At 37.6% G+C, this 21,435-nt stretch overlaps 1 protein-coding gene across 2 annotated transcripts in view; it reads right to left on the bottom strand.

Annotated features, from left to right (window-relative positions):
- Window positions 1-21,435, bottom strand: part of COL25A1 (collagen type XXV alpha 1 chain) — a 491,061-nt gene that overhangs the window by 217,178 nt on the left and 252,448 nt on the right. For both annotated transcript variants that reach the window (XM_068975168.1, XM_068975169.1), the window contains exons 3-4: window positions 11,130-11,174; window positions 9,140-9,147 (exon numbers count right to left, since the gene is read on the bottom strand). In XM_068975168.1, coding sequence (XP_068831269.1) covers window positions 9,140-9,147; window positions 11,130-11,174 — 53 coding nt within the window. The remainder of the gene's footprint in view (window positions 1-9,139; window positions 9,148-11,129; window positions 11,175-21,435) is intronic.

Raw genomic sequence — 21,435 nt, 5'->3', positions numbered from 1 at the left:
TTGTTTCATTTAGTTCCCACTAGACTCTAAAGTCTTTGAAGGCAGTGAGTACGTTTACTTGCTATTGTATCCCCATCATATACAGCAGAGGGCATGGCAAATATTAGGCACACAAAATGAGTTTGATGAATGAATCAGTGAATGAGTGGGCATTAAATTTTAAATAAATTTTAGGGTTAAATCTTAGGATCTTCCCTGTAGCTCAGATGGTAAAGAATCTGCCTGCAATGGAGGAGCCCCGGGTTTGATCCCTGGATTGGGAGGATCCTCTGGAGAAGAGAATGGCAATCCACTTCAGTATTCTTGCCTGGAGAAACCCATAGACAGAGGAGCCTGGCGGGCTACAGTCCATGGGGTTGCAAAGAGTCCGACATGACTGAGCGAATAACACTACTACACTAAGTACATCTTAAGAAAGTATGAGGGCTGTGAAGATAAAAAGTGTCTCAAAAAGAATCATTCATAATGACTTTAAAAAAAGCCCTATGAGAACATTTAGGTAACCTGGAGTACTTTAGAGTCCAAGGCTTGATGTCCTTTTAATTCCACCAAAGCAAGAACCGAAGTCTACTTCATAACTAAAGGAGGGAATTCTTTCTATGCTATAGTTTAGCACTCAATTCACATCAAACAAGCCACTCAGTTAACTTGGGCCAAATGTAGGTCAGCATCACAGTATGTGATCAGAGAGTAGGCAGGAGCCACTCTTTGTGTAAGAAGAAATCATAGCATTTTATGCAGCCAGTTTGGAAGAATGGAGACATTGAGGTCTTCAAAGAGTACTAAATGCTTAGCCATTTATAACAAAACAATAATGTAGCCTTGTCACTCATTTGACCTTGTTCAAAATATCATATATGAATGCATATATGTGGAATCTAGAAAAATGCTATCTTATTGATGCTCTTCCTTGCAAAACAGTAATAGAGATGCAGACATAGAGAACAAATGTAGGGACACCAAGAAGAGGAGTGAGAGAATGGGATGAAGTAGGAGATTGGGACTGTCATACAAACACTACTGATACTATGTATAAAATAGATAACTAGTGAAAACCTACTGTAGAGCTCAGGGAAACCTACTCAGTGCTCTGTGGGGACCTAAATGGGAAGGAAATCCAAAAAAGAGGGGATATATGTATACATATAGCTGACTTACTTTGCTATACAGTAGAAAATAACACAACATTGTGAAGCAACTATACTATACTCTAATAGAGATTAATTTTTTCAACTGTTCATTCAAAAATGTGTCCAAGCTGCTTCTCTCACTGCACTTTATTTCAGAGTGGCTTTCTTGACTCTGGCTAGTTATTGCCTCATAAATCCATAAAAGTCATATAATCATTTCCCTGATTTGTTCTACTCATCATTACTGCTCTCTATACCCAGACAGCCTTAGGAATTTAGCCACACGACTAAGTGTTTGGGCATAAGGTAGTCAAATAGGAAGAAGGGACGTGCCACCCCATTTGTTTGTAGACTGGATATTAGAAAAAAAATATGCAGGTGCCCAACCAGCAACTAAAAGCAAAGACTTCAAAACTGAAGTGTTCACTTTTAAGAGTTCTGCTGGCCTATGCTACCTGTTTCTTCTTTTTGTTTTTTATTTTTTTGCCTAAAAAGAAACACTCTTTTAGCTCTTCCTTATCTCATCCTCCAAGAATCTTTGGAATAGAAAAGATTCATCCCTAAACACTCATGTTTTGTTTTAATTTGGGCTTCCCAGGTGGTGCTAGTGGTAAAGGCTTGCCTGTCAATGCAGGGGAAGAGACTCAGGTTCAGTCCCTGGGTTGGGAAGATCCCCTGGAGGAGGGCATGGCAACCCACTCCAGTATGCTTGCCTGGAGAATCCCAAGGACAGAGGAGCCTGGCGGGTATGGTCCATAGGGTTGCGAAGAGTCAGACACGACTGAAGTGACTTCGCATAGCAGCATGTTTCCCACCACAAGAATGGCAGCTGCTCACTCTTAAAACCTTATAAAAGTGACTCGAAAAGTATATCATTTTTTCATAGAAGCATTAGTAAAAATTAAACTTGGATGTGAGACCATTGGGAATATGAAACAAGATAGATAACAGAACAGTTCCTAGTTGAGTCAGTCACCTTGGATCCACTGCAAGGTGATGAAGTTGGTCAGTGGGATGGGAAACAGTCAGGAGAAGAAAGGTTGGGCTTTCCTGGTGGCTCATCAGTAAAGAATCTGCCTGCCAATGAAGAAGACACAGGTTCAATCCTTGGGTTGGGAAGATCCCCTGGCGAAGGAAATGGCAACCCATTCCAGTAATCTTGGCTCTGGGAAATCCCCTGGACAGACGAGCCTGATGGGCTATAGTCCATGGGGTCACAAAGACTTGGACACAACTAAGCAACTAAACAACAACTTAATGATGCTTTCAAATCGTGGTGCTGGAGAAGACTCTTTCCAGTCCCTTGGACTGCAAGGAGATCAAATCAGTCAGTCCTAAAGGAAATCAACCCTGAATATTAATTGGAAGGACTGATGTTAAAACTGAAGCTCCAATACTTTGGCCACCTGACGTGATGAGTCAAATCACTGGAAAGGATCCCGATGTTAGGAAAGACTGAAGGCAACAGGAGAAGGGGATGGCAGAGGATGAGATGGCTGGATAGCATCATTGTCTCAATGGACATGAATTTGAACAAACTTCGGGAGATAGTGGAGGACAGAGGAGTCTGGCATGCTGCATTCCTTGTGGTTGCAAAGAGTGAGACAGGACTTAGTGATTAAACAGTAACAGGGAGAAGAAAGAGAAAACCATAACAAGTGTCAGTTGGTGCTTGAAGATTTTGTAAGTGCTTAGAGGTAAGTCTTCATTATCAATGAAGGTATAAAGTAACTTGGGGAAGCTGGGGATCCTAACCTGATGTTCATACCCTGTTTTTACAAACCACACCATAAACTGCTATTTCGCTTTTTTTTTTTTACAAAAAAATTTTTCTTTTCCTTCTTCTGTTCAAAGTTTCTAGTGATAATACTTTTGATAAAATGTTTCTTTCTAAAATTTTACTAAGACAGAAATGACATTATTCCCCAAGCGATATACCTATATACATCTTTCTGGACATTTCTGGTTCTTTCAGTTTCTCCAAGAATTATTTCCAGACAAGGCAGCAGAGATTGGCTATTCACCAAGTTCATTTAGCTTTTCATCTGAGCCCACAGCTATATTTCTCTCTCTCCCTTGCAGTTAGGTGTGAAAATGTGACTTGACACTTGCCAAAGAAATGTGGTCAGAAATGATATAAACCATAAAATCTTGTACTTCTAGTGCTGGCCAAAAAAAATCCTCCCACCTGACTGTCCAATCTCTTTCTTTATTTCTCTTATCCAATGGCTTCATGCCTACGTGCAGGGTAACATCAGAATACACATGTGAAAGATGGTAGAATCTTTGTGAGTCTGGATTCCTGCAAGAAGCTGTGCTCTTTATCATGTGTAAGAAATCAATGTCTATTGTGGTAAGCCACTAACATCTCCGAGTTTGTCTGCTAAAACAGCTAAAGTTATTCTAAAACAGATGGTATCCAGAAATAGACCAAAAGAAAGAATAATCTTGCAAAAATATATTGTCGATATTTTTGTATGTCTTTTCCTCTACCTTCTTGTCCTCCTCTTTCTTTTATCCCTTTAACGCCTTTATTTATCTCACTTTGGGGATTTCTTTATCTATTATCTCTGCTACTTCCAGAATTTCAAAGTTCTGCTTAATCTGGCACTAAGTCTATGTAAACAATATCAGAGGAAGCAGGGAAACAAATTGCCACTGCACTCATGTTCCCTCTTCAAACATGGCAGCTTGAACCACTCAAAACAGAAGACATGAAAAACACTGGGGAAATCTATTCTATGTAAGGATTACAGTCGTGTCTCTTTTTCTACCTTTTGTTCCAGGAGACAAGGTCCGAAAATGAACTACCCATCTGTGACAGCCTATGGTCATTCTACTATAACTCTGTTTTCAAACAGCCATTAAAAACAAATTAATTCTCCAGGTTTGATTTGATCGCTTATCTGGTTTGTTACGGTGACTACATCTGAACTTATCAAGCCATCCCAGTATTTTGTAGGGATATTGTTTCCTACAAAATAAGTGCTTTGCTTCCCTCCAACAACAGTGGCATCTTATTGTTATAGAAAAAGTAATCGCAACCACACAGTCAAAAGCACACTATTTGAGCCCAAATAGAAATAAAAAATATTTTGATAATTAATCAAGAATATAACAAAAGCAATTAAAGGAATGTTTGCTGAGAAACTCCATTACAATTTTATATTAAGGAAATGGCAATCCACTCCAGCACTCTTGCCTGGAAAATCCCATGGACGGAGGAGCCTGATAGGCTACAGTCCATGGGGTCGCAAAGAGTCGGACACAACTGAGCAACTTCACTTCACTTTTCTCAACTCAGGAGCCAAAGCTCATGTCTTCAACAATATACTTCTGTTAGATGAGAATTAGATGATTTATAAGTGTGTTTTGAGTCAACAGCAGTATGAAAGATCACATACGAGATGTAAGATCTACAGGTAGCTAAGACAAGCTTAAAATAAACCTTAGATAGTAGGAGATGATAGGATAAAACAAAGAAGATACTTGCAAAGAAGGTAGAAACACTTAAGGTTTACTTGCCTAAAAAACAACCTGTAGAAATATGGGGATGAGGGATGTGGGCTTTGAAGAGAAATAAACCTGGGTTCAAATTCTGATTCTGCTTCCTACTAGATGTGAGTCCTTGGGCTAGATTTATTTGACATGCCTCACCCTCTGTTTCCTCCTCTGTAAAATGGGTGGGTATAATATGTCTCTAGTTTACCGGGCTGGTATGGGAATTAGTAGGTAAAGGGACACATATTATAAGCTGCAGTTATGGATGTATCTGGAAAAGATTTACTGTTGACCTAGAAGTCATATTGGTTTTTTTCCAATATGAAGTAAAGATATCAGAGTTTCTCATCTAAAAGTTCTACAGAGATTTCTTTTCCTAATTCATCTACCACATTGGCAGAAATAGCACTGTAAGCTTAACTTGGCTAAAGTTTGCTTCATTCATCTGTCAACAAGATTCCGGGCTTCAAATCAATTGTTGACAATTGTTGAAGGTGGACAGAACAGAACAGGTGTTGTATTTCACACCTCGGAGGGTTCTACTCTACTAACAATAACATATCTTTGTCAGTCAGGCACAATTATAGCACTCGATAAACTCATACAAATGAAAAAGCCAGTTAAAACAGATCTCCTGACTCTGTTCTGGCCACTGTTATAGGACTTGTTTGAGTCTGTTATATGTGAAGCAGAATGGCATCTCCTTTGGGGACAAAAGGACAGAGAGAGGGCATCTCCCAGTGACTCCAAAAAGTCAAAACCAGTGCACAATTTGCCACACTTAAAAATGCTGAAGTTATTTTGTACATTTTGATCATACTCTTTGCTTCTTATTGAAACATAAATGTGTTTCTGAGATATCCAAAATAGAAGGTATAATTTCATGCCATCTGGAATCAGGTAACACAGTGGTCAGACAAATCATTCTACCAAATACATTTGTAAAATCCAAGCTAGGTACTCCAAGCATTTGCATGGATTTTTTTAGAGCAGTGTTTTAACACATATTACTTTTATAAGAAAGAATATAGAAAAAAGCACCTGATATTCACATAAAATAAATTACATACATTGTTATAAAGTTGTTCCACTGCAGCTGTTTATAGCAAAGATTCCTGTGGTAGTAATATCTTTTTGTCAAAATGGATAAGGCTGAGTAAAAAGCTGAACAACTTCTGAAAGAGTATGTCGATATGTGGGATCTATTTCAAGTTTTATTTTAAGTTTTAAATTACAAACAATCTTATTATGCAAGATATAGAAACTGACAGAAGTAACACTCCAGCCACAAATAATTCTACTGTGATGTTGCCAAGTTTTCCAAATATATCAAATAAATATGTTAATGTAAGGTTTCTAAATTAAATTCTATTATTAAGTGTTTTTCCCTCCTCAATCTTGAGAGTATTACTGCATGAGGGTGATCAAAAAAGGTGACTCTCAGTGACAAAAGAGATCTATCTGCTATTGTCCCTTGGGGAAAACCAATTTTCCATTTATTTGTTTGTTTTGATGAGGGCCCCAATGCTGTCTTTTGCACCAGTGATCACATATAACAAAGTGAATGATAAGAAAAAACACATCAGGACGCAAAGTTACACTTCAGTCTTTCTGTACACATGAAATTATAGGACCACAGAAGTTCACAGTTAGATGGAAGTTGGAAGGATTTATTGGATACTTGACACAGATTCTATGCCATGCATTGTTCATCAGAAACAAGGTTATTTAATTTTCAGACTACTTTTGTGTGTTACATTTAATTTACAGAGTAGCGGCATGGCAATTATCATTAAAATCACTGCATAAACCTCGATATTTTCTCCATTTTGCATTTGTTGAGATAAATATTTTGTGTTAAACAGAATTAGGGAAATAAAATTTCTAGAAATAAAATTACAGAAACTTTAAAATTTCACTTTATCAAAAAGAAATGGAAAGAAAAATACACATAAAATTAAAATGCTAAAAATAGGAGAAGTATGGTCACTGCAAGTTCCAATTGTCAATAATTGGATACTGAATCTAAAAAAATATAAAATTGATCATTCTGTTTAATCATAATAACATCACTGTTTATCCATTTTTATTCAGATTCAAGAAATATAACAGAAATATTTTACAAAGCCACCTAAAGCAAACTTTGATGAAAAGCAAGTACTTCTTAAAAATCATGTATGGGGGTTTGGAAGACTTGAGGATTTCACCCATAAGGGCTCCAGGAGTATGGGGTCCCAAGTACTTACTACAATACAAGTACTGTACTTGCTTCTACAGTAAGACTCCATCCTATCAGGAAAGGTAGCACAATAAACATTTTTTTTCTTTTTTTCATGAGTAATGGTTTTTTTTTTAATCTTAAATGCAAGCAACTTGAGCTAGTTTTTAGTCAGCATAAGAACTCACAATTATACCTTATTTCTTTGATTTGATGCAATTTGCTAACCACATTATAGACATTATAACTTCTTTAAAATGCAGCTGAGAGGCCATAGTATTAATGCGTGTTATGTTGATTAGCCATTTTACATTTTTATCATGCTTTTATTACATGTAATTATTTATATCAAGAAATATGACTTGGTGTTGAATCGTTATGTTGTATCCCTGAAACTAATAATATTGTAAATTAACTATACTTCAATAAAAAAGAATTATGATTTGGCCCATAGCCTGCCAAAGCTGTGTAACAATGACCCATGTTATAATATATTCATGATTTCGAGGAAGAAAGATAATATGGTAAGCAGAAAGTATTTAGAATCAGACATATCTAACTGAATTCACACTTTGCAAATCCTCTTTATCTGTACATGCGTGCCTGCCAAGTCACCTCAGTCGTGTCCTACTCTTTGCAACCCCATGGACTGTAGCCCACCAAGCTCCTCTGTCTATGGGATTCTCCAGCAAGAATACTGGAGTGGGCTGCCATGCCCTCCTGCAGGGAATCTTCCCCAAACAGGGATCCAACTCGCATCTCTTATGGTTTGTGTGTTGGCAGGCAGTTTCCTTACCACCAGCACCACTTGAGAGGCCCAATTGATAATTAACCTCCATGAGCCTCAGTTTCCTTGTTGAAAAATGGTAATGTTTAGGGATATTAATGATAATGGGAATGGTAATATCAGAGACAAAATAAACGTTATGTGAAATGCCTAGAATATTGCCTGCCATATACAGGGGCTTAAAACACACTAATCCTCTTTTTAAATATACAATTTAAAAAGCTAAAATCAATTGAAATCTTTTAGAGTAGAGAGCCTGCACTAATGGAAAGCCCCCCCAAAAGCAGGAGCCACATGGCTGTCTAAATTTGTGAAGGACCAAAGAGGAAATTCTAGCATCCTGAATGTTATCAGAAGGCAGAAATGAAATAGAACTACCTCTGGCCTACCTAATATGTACATCCACAAAAAGAAGCCTTGAACACTCTATTCTGGATGTAATCTCCAAGGTTTCCTTTGAGTGGTAGTGGTTTGTTTCTAGTTTAAAAGACAGAGGTTTAAATATGAAGCCAAAGACCTGGGGCATGCCATCTGCCTAGCATTAAGCAAGAGCTGAAAGTCAGTTACAGAAAAAAAGAGTCATTTCTAAGATGATTTATGTTCCATCCTTGAACATGGCAGGAAGACTGCAAAAGATATTTGGAAGCCAATGCTTCCTCTGAATCAAGTAAACGAGTATATTGCAAGCCCCTCTCCCTGGACCAAGCTGGCCTGTTCGGGAAGTTGCCAACACAGAGTCTGTGAACCCTGGAGCACACTGGCTTCTTGGGATGAGAAAACAAGGCCAATGATCACTGCTACTGTGAACGTACAGCTCCCAGTACAGCACTGGGGTCAGACGACAGATATCCAGGATATTACTCAAAAACACATCTACCTCAAAGCTGACAAGATAATCTGTTCCTGTGAGTGCAAAGCAGACTGGAATGCTGCAGCTATGACCCTACTCAAGGAAAGAAAAAAGAGAGTGCAACTCTCCCAGGGGCCCCAACTCAAGCTCTTTATGCAGGCAAAACTCCAAGGGACTTCAAAGGGAGTGTTGCCTATGGAGTGAGCCTGGACCAAGCCCTCTGGGGGTATCACTTCCGTGATCATGTTGCCATCTACATTTCGTTGTGCTGGCAAATGTAAATATTTCAGATACAGGCTTAAATGAATGAAAGAAGTGTGAAAGAGCTTGGGGGTTCGCTCACGAAGAAACCTCAGGATTCCAGGAAAAACATTTAATATTAGGAGATTCATAAGTTATTCCAAAATTACCAAGAGAATAATTGGTTTGTGATTATATTAAAAATAAAGATTTAATTGACGCATACTGCACTCTAACACATCATCTGATCACACAATAGTATACTTAAAAAAATAATTTCCCAAAGTTAAATACTAAAGGTCAGTAACATTTTTCTAATTGAAATGCAGATTATACTTTGATATTTTAACAAAGTTTTAACATACGTGGTCCTGATTAACGCAGAAGAGCCAAAAGTCAGCAAATATACTTACAGGAGGACCTATGATCAGAGGAGAGTGGAGAAAATAAGAAAAAGAGAAGTAAATTAGTGAATATGCCAAATAGTAAGATGAAATAAAACATGAAAGCATCATCATAATCATCAACATAATCCAAGAGACACAGAAGTCACTCAAGAATTCAGTGACTCTTAGTCATTTTTTGATCATGGACCTATAAGACCATATCAGAAAAATACATTTACATCTATATGCACACAAAATTTTATGTAAAGTTTCAAGGAATATTCAGATTCCCTGAGGCCCGTTTATGAATTACTGAGAGGTTCATGTATTTTAAGCAAAGACTGTCTAATTTATATATCCAAAATTTAGATAATATAAATCAGGAGGGTCTTTAGTCTTCATGATTGTAAACAATTGATGTCCAATTTTCTTGAGTTTGGTAAAATGGCTAAATCAAAAATGCACCATTATTTTTTTAAGAATCTTTACCATTCAGTAGTATTTTCAATCTGTAAAAGACTAAGTCCTGATGTTTATATGTTTCTTTAAAAGTGTGTATCTCATCAAAATACAGGCAAAGTCTAAGAAAATTTCAGTATTTCACACACCATATGCTCAATTAAAGCACCAGTTCTCAGTAGTCAGAAAGTTGGGAACTGATTTTCATATTTTCTGTAAAATTGCCTAAGTATAACTTTTCACTTTTTTCCCCTTAATCATCTTTCTTTCTTTTGACACAAAGATCAATTCAGTGATTATTTGGCTCCACCAATGTTTTATCATTTTTTTCCTTGAAAACAAATTTATAAAGCATCCTCTATTATAAACCTTCATAATTCATGAAGGGGATATCTATATAACTTTCCAATTATTTAGAGTGAATGAGCTATAAAGATAACTTCTGAGAATTTCTTTAAAGGAATTAAGCAGATACTTTTTCATAAAACCTTTTTACTTTGACATAATTTTTCCAAGAGGGAGCAGATGAGACAAAAACCCAATCTGCTGTCTTATCTTTTTGATGTGTTAGTATTTCTACTGTTTTAACCCTTAGTGGATTGTTTTTAATGCTAATAAATACTTGTAGGTAGAAAATATTGAAAAATAACATTTCTTACTAAAATCAGACCTTTAATTACCTTCCTCTTATCTTTCAAGAAAGAACTGATACCCCGTTAAGACTTCACATCTACATTTACATTTTTGGAGTCTTAGACTTTATAAAAGTATTAATAATACTGTAACTGAACACACCCACTTGAATATCTTGGTTTCAAAAAATAGTTTTTATTTGACTTTGCATACAGGGATTTGGCCTGAAACCAAAAGAAAAAAGAAAAACACTGAAATGGGTATCAGGACAATTGGTTGTGCTTCAAGTTCTGCTCATAAGAAAAAAAACTGCATGGGCTTTGCTAAACCACCTGATGGCTCTGGGCCACCATTTCCTCAACTAGAAAATGAAAACTCTGGACTGATTACTCAGGCTCCTGTCATCACTAAAATGCTATGGCTATACAAGAGGAATAAAAATTCTCAAGTTTTGAAAAGAATGAGAGTAGAAGCACGACAAAATTTTACCAGTTGGATAAAATAATAATAATCTTTCCAAGACATATGCCCTGGTGTCCCAAGGTGGAGGTTTCTGCAGAGAACCTGCCCTGACTGACCACCTGTGTAGATGGAAAGCAGGTGATGCTGTTACACTGTGTGTGGCTAAGAAATTCTCCACTGTACACTGAAAGGGCAGATTTAGCCTAAAGAAGCCAAAATAGGGTGCCAGGGGTTATAAAACTGTAACTAATAACATTTTGCAAACTTCTTTTTCCTACAGCTTGATGCAAACGAGATTAAAAAAAAATTCTAGATGTAGCAGAGAAGATTTAACATCATACACACACACACAGACGCATGGATACAATACCCAACAAAACAATACAATCACTAATTAGGAGGAACAGATGTGGGACCCTAACCAGGATATGAATGACACAGGACAGCTGAAAGAGAGACTTACCAGATTCTCCTCTTCGGCCCCTCTTACCTCGTTTCCCTGGAGGACCTGAAAGACAAAGAACAATTTTTGGAATTTTTTATTCCAAAACGGCTAGTAAATGATTTCTATATATTTTATCACTGTTTTGACTAACATGAAAAGGACCAGAGATTTGTAAAGGCTAACTTTGTCTCTGGTGTTCCAGCGTAATCTATTTAGCTGCATTTAATTATAAAAGCTGTCCTAGACCTCTAACCAATGACGTGTTACTTACAAACACTAAAGATTCAGAATTTTTGTTCATCCTACCTAGATATCATCAGTAAGAAAGGGTTTATAAGGAAACTGGTGGTGTTGAGAGTTCATGTCTCTTAGGAAAATTTCTTTTCTGAAGATTTTAGTATATTAATAATTCAAAGCACTAAATAAAAGTGATTACAGTTTCTCTTCAGTCACATTCATCAGACTTCTTTTGAAAATATTTAGTTGGCAGTTAGTTAAATGTATGTACTAGTAACGTAAATAATTTGTACAAATATTTCTATTTTATAAAACATTATTATTTTATTTTATTTATTATTAAATGTGAGTTTTTATAGATTGGAATTTCTCTAATAACACACTGACTTAAAATCAGAATGCTTTTAATTGGAAAGCCTTTAGGGAGGAGCTATCGGTCTCATTTTTCTAAAGGGCTAGCTCATTCAATAAGTGTTTAGTCTTTATGATGATCTCGTTTTAAAAGCGGAGAAAAAAACTCTTTTTCTTCAGTGAATTGCCTATGAAGACCACCAAGCTAGTACGTGTCAGACTTGCACATGTTTCTAGATATTCATGGATTTCAAGCCATTACTCTCAATTATATAATTTCTGCCCTCATTTCCTTGGTTAGGAACAGCTCCCACTGAATTATGATCCCAGCAGATAGAAGAGAATAATCAGCTCACAATGAGAATTGATATCTTACTATATTTGCTGGGAGAAAGAAGCCAAGGAAAATACAGAACTGCCTGGTTTTGAAGAAAAAGTTGCAAAAGCGGATCAATGACTTCTGAACTCTAAGTTCAAGGCACAGAAGCACAGGCCTTGCACCCAGGTGACTCTTAACTGAAATCCTGAGCCACCGACTTCCACATGGAGACACCATCACAAGAAATGAAGATATCAGTGGGCCAGATCAGTTTCCCAGCAAGCCCTTAGACAGAGTAAGTCTGGCTATCTGTGCTTTCTAAGAGGTTTAAAACCCAATCAAACAATAAGATCAATTGAAAATATTAGGAGAAGCAGTTTTGAAGAAGAGTTCAAATTTGAACTGGCATTTGAAATTTCAGACTTCTTTCTATATTCTGGAATAAAGAGAGATTTTCATCAGACTCAAGGTATCTTTGGCCAGATGGGGAGCATGAGGAGAAACATAAAAATAGGTAAATAAACCCAGGGAATCCTAATAGGTATGAAAAATATACATTTATATACATACTCAAAAACACACATATTCATCAGTTCAGTCGCTCAGTCGTGTCCGACTCTTTGCGACCCCATGAATCGCAGCATGCCAGGCCTCCCTGTCCATCACCATCTCCCGGAGTTCACTCAGACTCACGTTGACTAATTCTGATATATAATATACAATGTCCTTTGGATTAGGAATCAGTATTTTTATATTACAAAATAAAGCAAGAAGTGTTTAGCAACTATTAGATACTTATGTTTTCTGTGATCTGCATAGTTAGGACTATAGGTCCTCATGTATTAGATGGATATCTGCTCTGAAGAAACAAAGAAGTTGAAAAGATTAAAATAACATGCATGAAAAATCCATTAGTAGTATGTTGTAAAGATGGCACATGAGCTTATGCTCTGATTTGTTCCTTCTACTCTAAACATAGTCAATTATAAAAAGCAAAAAACATTTAGAAGTATTTGTATTTGAAAAAGTCAGGCAAGTCTGCAGGCCAGAAATAGACCAGAAATGTAAAGTGGAGAGCAGAGATAAAGCATGAACCTGCTTGGCCCTAGTTCTAGGGGTAGAATCGGTGCCCATGGGTTCTATCCCTGAAGAATAAATGCTCAAAACTTCTCTCATCAGAGCCAGACTCACTTTTTGAAGCTGCGGGCTTATAAATGCTGAAGAGAAGCTGAAAAAGACCTAGATCTCTGGAATATAGATATAATCTCTCAATTGGAAAGTGAAGGAAGCCTCTGTTGGTTTGATACATAATTTTGTGATATTCCCAACATAAATCTGGGACAGGAGTCCGGAAACGCCATTTGAAAACAAATCTGCTTTAGAAAGCTGGGAGGTCAGGTAAAGACAAACATAAAATGATTAGGTAAGAAAGGGTGAATACAGAGCAAAGAAAGAGAAACACACACACAGAGAAAGCTATATACCCACGGATACACTCAAAACCTCCAACATAAAAAGAGTATAGAAATCAAAGTTCCAAAACATGTGAAGAAATCTAATGCTAAGAAAGGTAGCATTCAAGATCATGGATTTGTTTCAGGTAAATTAATTAATTTTAAGAAAGCATCAGACAAAGATTAGTACGTTAATTGTGCTTTAAGAGATAAATGAAATAACATCCATTAAAGAGCAAGGGATTTTGAAAATAAACAAGGAAAAAAAGGAACACGTGGATTTGAAAGAAAATCCTTTAGAAACCTTGAAAATGGTCACTGAAATTTAAATAAAAAAGATAAATCTGTTAAATGCTAGCCTGGATATGGTTGAAGAAGGAATAGATTTGGAAGATGTAGAATGCAGCCCAGAAAGACAGATCCAGTATCTATGTCTCTAACTATCCACTGTGGTCTGAATGTAAGCGTATCATGCAAATTCACAGGTTGAGATTCTAACCCCCAAAGATGGTGATATTAGGAGTGAGGGCTTTTGGAGGTGTTTAAATCATGAAGCTGGAGCCCTCATGAATGGAACTTATATAAAGACCCCAAAGAGATCCCTAGTCCCTTCCACTATGTGAGGATACAGTGAAAAGTCCCCGGCTATGAACCTGGAAAAGGGCCCTCATCTGAAGGTGACCACGCTGGCACCTTGATCTTAGACGTCCCAGCCTCCAAAACGTGAGAAATAAATTTCTGTTATTTATAAGCTACCCATCTGTGGTATTTTATTATAGTAGCCCAAACAGAATATGACATCTATCTATCTAGCTCGCTAGCTACTTACCTATCTATCCATCCATTCATTCATCCATCCATCTATCTATTGTTGCTGCTCTTGTTCAGTCACTAAGTCTTGCCTGACTCTTTCATGACCCCATGGACTGTAGCCTGCCAGGCTCCTCTGTCCATGGGATTCTCCAGGTAAGAATACTGGCGTGGGGTGCCATTTCCTCCTCCAGGGGAATCTTCCTGATCCAGGGATCAAACCTGCGTCTCCTGCATTGGCAGGCAGGTCCTTTACCATTTAGTCAGCAGGGAAGCCTCATCTATCCATGCTATAAGGAAACATTTTACTTATAAGAGAACTCAGAAGAAGTGATAGGGAAGCCTTTGTTTAAGAGAGAATATTTGAGACTATTCCAGAATTGAAAACGGGAGATCTAAGATAGAACTTATACTCAAGTGGCAAGTAAAAATAAACCACACAAACACAAAGAAGGAGAAACTTAGAAATATCCTAGGATAAAGAAAAAAATGTTAAGAACTACCAGAGAGAACACACCATGGGAGATACTTAAATTGATTGCTGTCTTATCCATAACAAAGGTGCCAGAAGGGCCCAGACCTGATTTTTATGAAAAGTTTTTGGAGCCTATAATTATATCTGTTTATTGGAATTACTTTATCACTTTCTTCTTAAATATTTCTTTTAAATATTAATAGAATATATCAAGTAAAAACAATAATTATATAAATGTCCAATAATAATTTGAAATGAACTTTAAAAAATATTTTTAAAATATCAGATTATAAAAGAATGATCAAAGAAGCAATATATTTGAAGAAATCAAGCAACAAAGTTAAGGGGACTCCTTGGCAGTTCAGTGGTTAGGACTCAGTGTTTCCATAGTCATGGGCCTGGGTTCTCTCCTGGTTGGAGAACTAAGATACCACAATCCATGTCAGGAAAAAAAAAAAAAGAACACGTTTGCCTTAAATACTTACTTTGAAGGCTTACAGAAATGCACCAAATACTGTGGGAAAGTTGCTTATTATTTTGAGAGTTGAGAAAAAAATAAAGTCTAAGGAAACTGGGAAGATATTTGGTAAGACAGGTACCTATTGACTATGACAAGGTTTTCCAAAGAGTTTCATAATATTTGAGAGAAAAAATGAAGCTAAACTAAGTTATGAGAAATGAGAAACTAAACCCTATTGGATTTACAAAGAAAATACTAGATTTGAGAAGAGCATGTTATAACCGTTGTAAGAAGCAGAAGACTGGAATGAGCACTAGACTGATCTTGGGAACTAATAAATTATACAAAGCACACAGTGACACATAGAGATCTTGCAGACAAAGAAAATAAACAGGGGTTTTTAAGAAGTCTACCGTGCAGATCACTTGATATCACTTTTGAATTTAAAGCAAAATTAATTAAAAATGATATGCATGGAATGAACTTGACAATGGACAGCAGGCAGATCACCAGAGTGAAAAAATTAGGAAAGACAAATGATAGATGCTTCCCAGACCAGACCGATGTTAACAATAGTTGAAAAAGATAATGACCATTCCTATTCCAAACTGAGTGATGAAGTGTCAGCCAGGCATGAGCTGTAAGAACAAATATAGAAGCTGGAACCTGATTCTTATTCACTGAATTTGGCCAGATCCTTGCAGCACAAATTCTGAGTGAATTTTCTCAGCAGAAAAACATGACTCTACAAAAGAAACTGGTTCAAGAACATGAATGGGAAGAGGAAAAGCAGAAGCTATCAGCAACAGAGGAAGTAAAAACCTACAGACAATTCATGAAATAAAGAGTAAATTATAGAAAACAGAGGGAGGTGATAAAGCCAGACTGTTCTTCATAATAAGAAAATTCATGGCAACTGATACTGTTCATGCTTCAGAAAGAGTTTTTGCTTGAAAGATGGTACCAAGACTGTCAGTCTGAGACAGAAATGAGTAAAAATGAGCCATAATGGCAATGTTTTACAGACCAGTGTTGACAGCTTCAACTGCAGACAGATCAAGGTCATCAAATCACATCACAGCAAGGTGTCTTAAGCCAACCCAGTTCTTCTGGCTCACAACTAATATTGTTGGAGCCCTCTACTCCTCAGTAATGATGTACCTACCTGTGATAAGACTATTCTCTAAGGTTAGAGATGTATCTAGAAATAAACATATGCCTGTATATGGGTCTTCCAATGGTCTTGAGGGTGGGTGGTTATTAAAGGTATCTAGATACCCATTTCTGGTTTAGCAGATAAATTAATAAATCCTGTCAATTCTCTTATGACTTGGGTTGTTTTCTCTTCTCCACTCCTAGTTCAGTTCAGTTCAGTCACTCAGTCGTGTCCGACTTTCCGACCCCATGAATCGCAGCACGCCAGGCCTCCCTGTCCATCACCAATTCCCAGAGTTCACTCAAACTCACATTCATCGAGTTGGCGATACCATCCAGCCATCTCACTCTCTGTCGTCCCCTTCTCCTCCTGCCCTCAATCCCTCCCAGCATCAGAGTCCTTTCCAATGAGTCAACTCTTCGCATGAGGTGGCAAAAGTATTAGAGTTTCAGTTTTAGCATCAGTCCTTCCAATGAACACCCAGGACTGATCTCCTTTAGAATGGACTGGTTGGATCTCCTTGCACTCCTAGTTGAACTGAAAGACAGGTACTTTAAGGAAAGACTGTTTTTAACTGGAATTCTCTTTGTATTAAAAAATATTTTTACTGCTAATAAACGTTTGCAATTAAATACACAGGAAGCATTCAAGAAAAGTTTCAGGATTCATAATTGGCTGGGTATTTTGTTTTAACATCTGGCTTTCTATTTCAACACATATTTCTGCTGTGTGTGCTTTTCAGGGAGAAGAAAAGGTGGATAGAAACAAAGGGAAGAAATCGACTAAAATGAATTAAAGACTTAAACATAAAAGCTAAAACTGTAAAACTCCTAGTAGAAAATACAGTGGAAAAGATTCTTGACGTTGGCCATGCACTGATTTTTTGGATATGACACAAAAAGTACAAGCAATAAAAGCAAACAAAACAAAACAAATAAAACCAGGATTCAGTTCAGTCAGTTCAGTTCAGTCGCTCAGTCGTGTCCAACTCTTTGCGACCTCATGAATCTCAGCACACCAGGCCTCCCTGTCCATCACCATCTCCCGGGGTTCACTCAGTCTCATGTCCATCGAGTTCGTGAGGCCATCCAGCCATCTCATCCTCAGTCGTCCCCTTCTCCTCCTGCCCCCAATCCCTCCCAGCATCAGAGTCTTTTCCAATGAGTCAACTCTTTGCATGAAGTGGCCAAAGTACTGGAGCTTCAGCTTCAGCATCATTACTTCCAAAGAAATCCCAGGGCTGATCTCCTTCAGAATGGACAGGTTCGATCTCCATGTAGTCCAAGGGACCCTCAAGAGTCTTCTCTAACACTACAGTTCAAACACATCAATTCTTCGGCGCTCAGCCGTCTTCACAGTCCAACTCTCACATCCATACATGACTACTGGAAAAACCATAGCCTTGACTAGACGGACCTCAGTCGGCAGAGTAATGTCTCTGCTTTTGAATATGCTTTTTAGGTTGGTCATAACTTTTCTTCCAAGGAGTAAGCGTCTTTTAATTTCATGGCTGCAGTCACCATCTACAGTGATTTTGGAGCCCAAAAAAATAAAGTCTGACACTGTTTATACTGTTTCCCCATCTATTTTCCATGAAGTGATGGGACCAGATGCCATGATCTTCGTTTTCTGAATGTGGAGCTTTAAGCCAACTTTTTCACTCTCCTCTTTCACTTTCATCAAGAGGCTTTTTAGTTCCTCTTCCCTTTCTGCCATAAGGGTGGTGTCATCTGCATATCTGAGATTATTGATATTTCTCCTGGCAATCTTGATTCCAGCTTGTGTTTCTTCCAGTCCAGCGTTTCTCATGATGTACTCTGCATAGAAGTTAAATAAGCAGGGTGACAATATACAGCCTTGATGTACTCCTTTTCCTATTTGGAACCAGTGTGTTGTTCCATGTCCAGTTGTAACTGTTCCTTCTTGACCTACATACAGATTTCTCAAGAGGCAGGTCAGGTGGTCTGGTATTCCCATCTGTTTTAGAATTTTCCACAGTTTATTGTGACCCACACAGTCAAAGGCTTTGGCATAGTCAAGAAAGCAGAAATAGGTTTTTCTGGAACTCTCTTGCTTTTTCCATGATCCAGTGGATGTTGGCAATTTGATCTCTGGTTCCTCTGCCTTTTCTAAAACCAGCTTGAACATCAGGGAGTTCATGGTTCATGTATTGCTGAAGTCTGGCTTGGAGAACTTTGAGCATTACTTTACTAGCATGAGAGATGAGTGCAATTGTGCAGTAGTTTGAGCATTCTTTGGCATTGCCTTTTTTTGGAATTGGAATGAAAACTGACCTTTTCCAGTCCTGTGGCCACTGCTGAGTTTTCCAAATTTGCTGGCATATTGAGTGCAGCACTTTCACAGCATCATCTTTCAGGATTTGAAACAGCTCAACTGGAATTCCATCACCTCCACTAGCTTTGTTCGTAGTGATGCTTTCTAAGGCCCACTTGACTTCACATTCCAGGATGTCTGGCTCTAGATTAGTGATCACATCATCATGATTATCTGGGTCGTGAAGATCTTTTTTGTACAGTTCTTCCGTGTATTCTTGCCACCTCTTCTTAATATCCTCTGCTTCTGTTAGGTCCATACTATTTCTGTCCTTTATCGAGCCCATCTTTGCATGAAATGTTCCCTTGGTATCTCTAATTTTCATGAAGAGATCTCTAGTCTTTCCCATTCTGTTGTTTTCCTCTATTTCTTTGCATTGATTGCTGAAGAAGGCTTTCTTATCTCTTCTTGCTATTCTTTGGAACTCTGCATTCAGATGCTTATATTTTTCCTTTTCTCCTTTGCTTTTCGCGTCTCTTCTTTTCACAGCTATTTGTAAGCCTCCCCAGACAGCCATTTTGCTTTTTTGCATTCCTTTTCCATGGGGATGGTCTTGATCCCTGTCTCCTGTACAATGTCACGAACCTCAGTCCATAGTTCATCAGGCGCTCTATCAGATCTAGGCCCTTAAATCTATTTTTCACTTCCACTGTATAATCATAAGGGATTTGATTTAGGTCATACCTGAATGGTCTAGCGGTTTTCCCTACTTTCTTCAATTTGAGTCTGAATTTGGCAATAAGGAGTGCATGACCTGAGCCACAGTCAGCTCCCGGTCTTGTTTTTGTTGACTGTATAGAGCTTCTCCATCTTTGGATGCAAAGAATATAAACAATCTGATTTCGGTGTTGACAATCTGGTGATGTCCATGTGTCAAGTCTTCTCTTGTGTTGTTGGAAGAGGGTGTTTGCTATGACCAGTGCATTTTCTTGGCAAAACTCTATTAGCCTTTGCCCTGCTTCATTCCACATTCCAAGGCCAAATTTGCCTGTTACTCCAGGTGTTTCTTGACTTCCTACTTGTGCATTTCAGTCCCCTATAATGAAAAGGACATCTTTTTTGGGTGTTAGTTCTAAAAGGTCTTGTAGGTCTTCATAAAACCGTTCAACTTCAGTTTCTTCAGTGTTACTGGTTGGGGCATAGACTTGGATAACTGTGATATTGAATGGTTTGCCTTGGAGACGAACAGAGAGCATTCTGTCATTTTTGAGATTGCATCCAAGTACTGCATTTCAGACTCTTTTGTTGACCATGATGGCTACTCCATTTCCTCTGAGGGATTCCTGCCCACAGTAGTAGATATAATGGTCATCTGAGTTAAATTCACCCATTCCAGGATTACCAAACTGAAAAATCTCTTCTACAGAAGAAAATATTTCCAAGTCATGGATATGATAAGGGGTTAATATCCAAAATATGTAATGGACTCCTACCAGTCAATAGCAAAAAGCCAAATTATCCAATTTTAAAGAATGGGCAAAGGGTCGGAATAGACATTTTTCCAAAGAAGACATACAAATGGCCAGCATAGATTTGAAAGGGTGCTCAACATCACTAGTTATCAGATAAATGCAATCGAAACCACAAGGAAGTATTACCTCACACCTGTTAGTCAAGGGGAAAAGAAGATGAGTGTTGGAGACGGTATAGAGAAGAGGAGCCGGTTACACTCTTGGTGGGAATGTAAACTGATGCAACTGCTACAGAAAACATGGAGATTTCTCAAAAAATTAAAACTAGAACTACCATATGATCCAGAAGTCCCACTTGTGGGTATTTACCCAAAGAAATTGAAATCAGAATCTCAAAAAGATACCTGTACTCCCACACCCACTGCAACATTTTCCACAACAGCCAAGATATGGAAACAATTGTCTATTGACAGATGAATGATGGAAAAAGAAAATGTGTGGTATAGATCATATATATATATATATATATATGCAATGGAAAATTCAAGAAGGAAATTCTGGCATTTGCAGCAACATGGATAGATCTGAAGTATACTCTGCTAAGTGAAATAAGCCAGAAACAGGAAAACAAAGACTGTACAATCTCATTTATGTGTAGAATCAAAAACAGTCAAACTCACAGAAGCAGAGAGTAGTGGTTGTTGCCAGGGGATAGAGAAAAGGAGAGATTATGGTTAAGGAGTACACAGTGTTAATTGTGCCAGATAAATAAATTCTGGAGATCTACCATACAACATAGTGCCTATAGCTAATAAATCATTGCTAAAATTTGCTGAGAGGGTACATCTCATGTTATATTCTTACCACAAAACAATAATAATAATGGTGGAGGGTATGGGAGATGATGGATTGTGTATGCCTTTATGATGGTCATGGTTTCACAGATGTATGCTTATTCCAAGCTCATCAACTTCTTCACATTATATGTACAGCTTTTTACATGTCACTCATACTTTAACAAAAGTTCTTTCTTTGAAAAAAGAAAGAAGGCAAAGGCTCATGCTTTTAGTGACTGTGCTTAGGCCCATTGTCATCAAAACCTGAAGATGGGGAGAATAGTAGTCATCTCTTTATAAAAATGACCTAATGGTCACTAATAGCCCAAGTCACTAGGGAATTAATTCTTGACTGAATTTCCGTGAAGGTGGGCAATACATGCACAAACTAATGGCTCAATAAATACTAGCCCCCGCTTTTGCTTCATTTATATTCTCTTTGTATATTTAGTCATAGAGCGATCATAATATATTTGAGTA

Source organism: Capricornis sumatraensis, chromosome 7 (genome assembly GCF_032405125.1).
Source record: "Capricornis sumatraensis isolate serow.1 chromosome 7, serow.2, whole genome shotgun sequence".
NCBI lineage: Eukaryota > Metazoa > Chordata > Mammalia > Artiodactyla > Bovidae > Capricornis > Capricornis sumatraensis.
The sequence above is the reverse complement of the archived record's forward strand: the minus strand, read 5'-3'. Positions and strand labels throughout refer to the sequence as shown.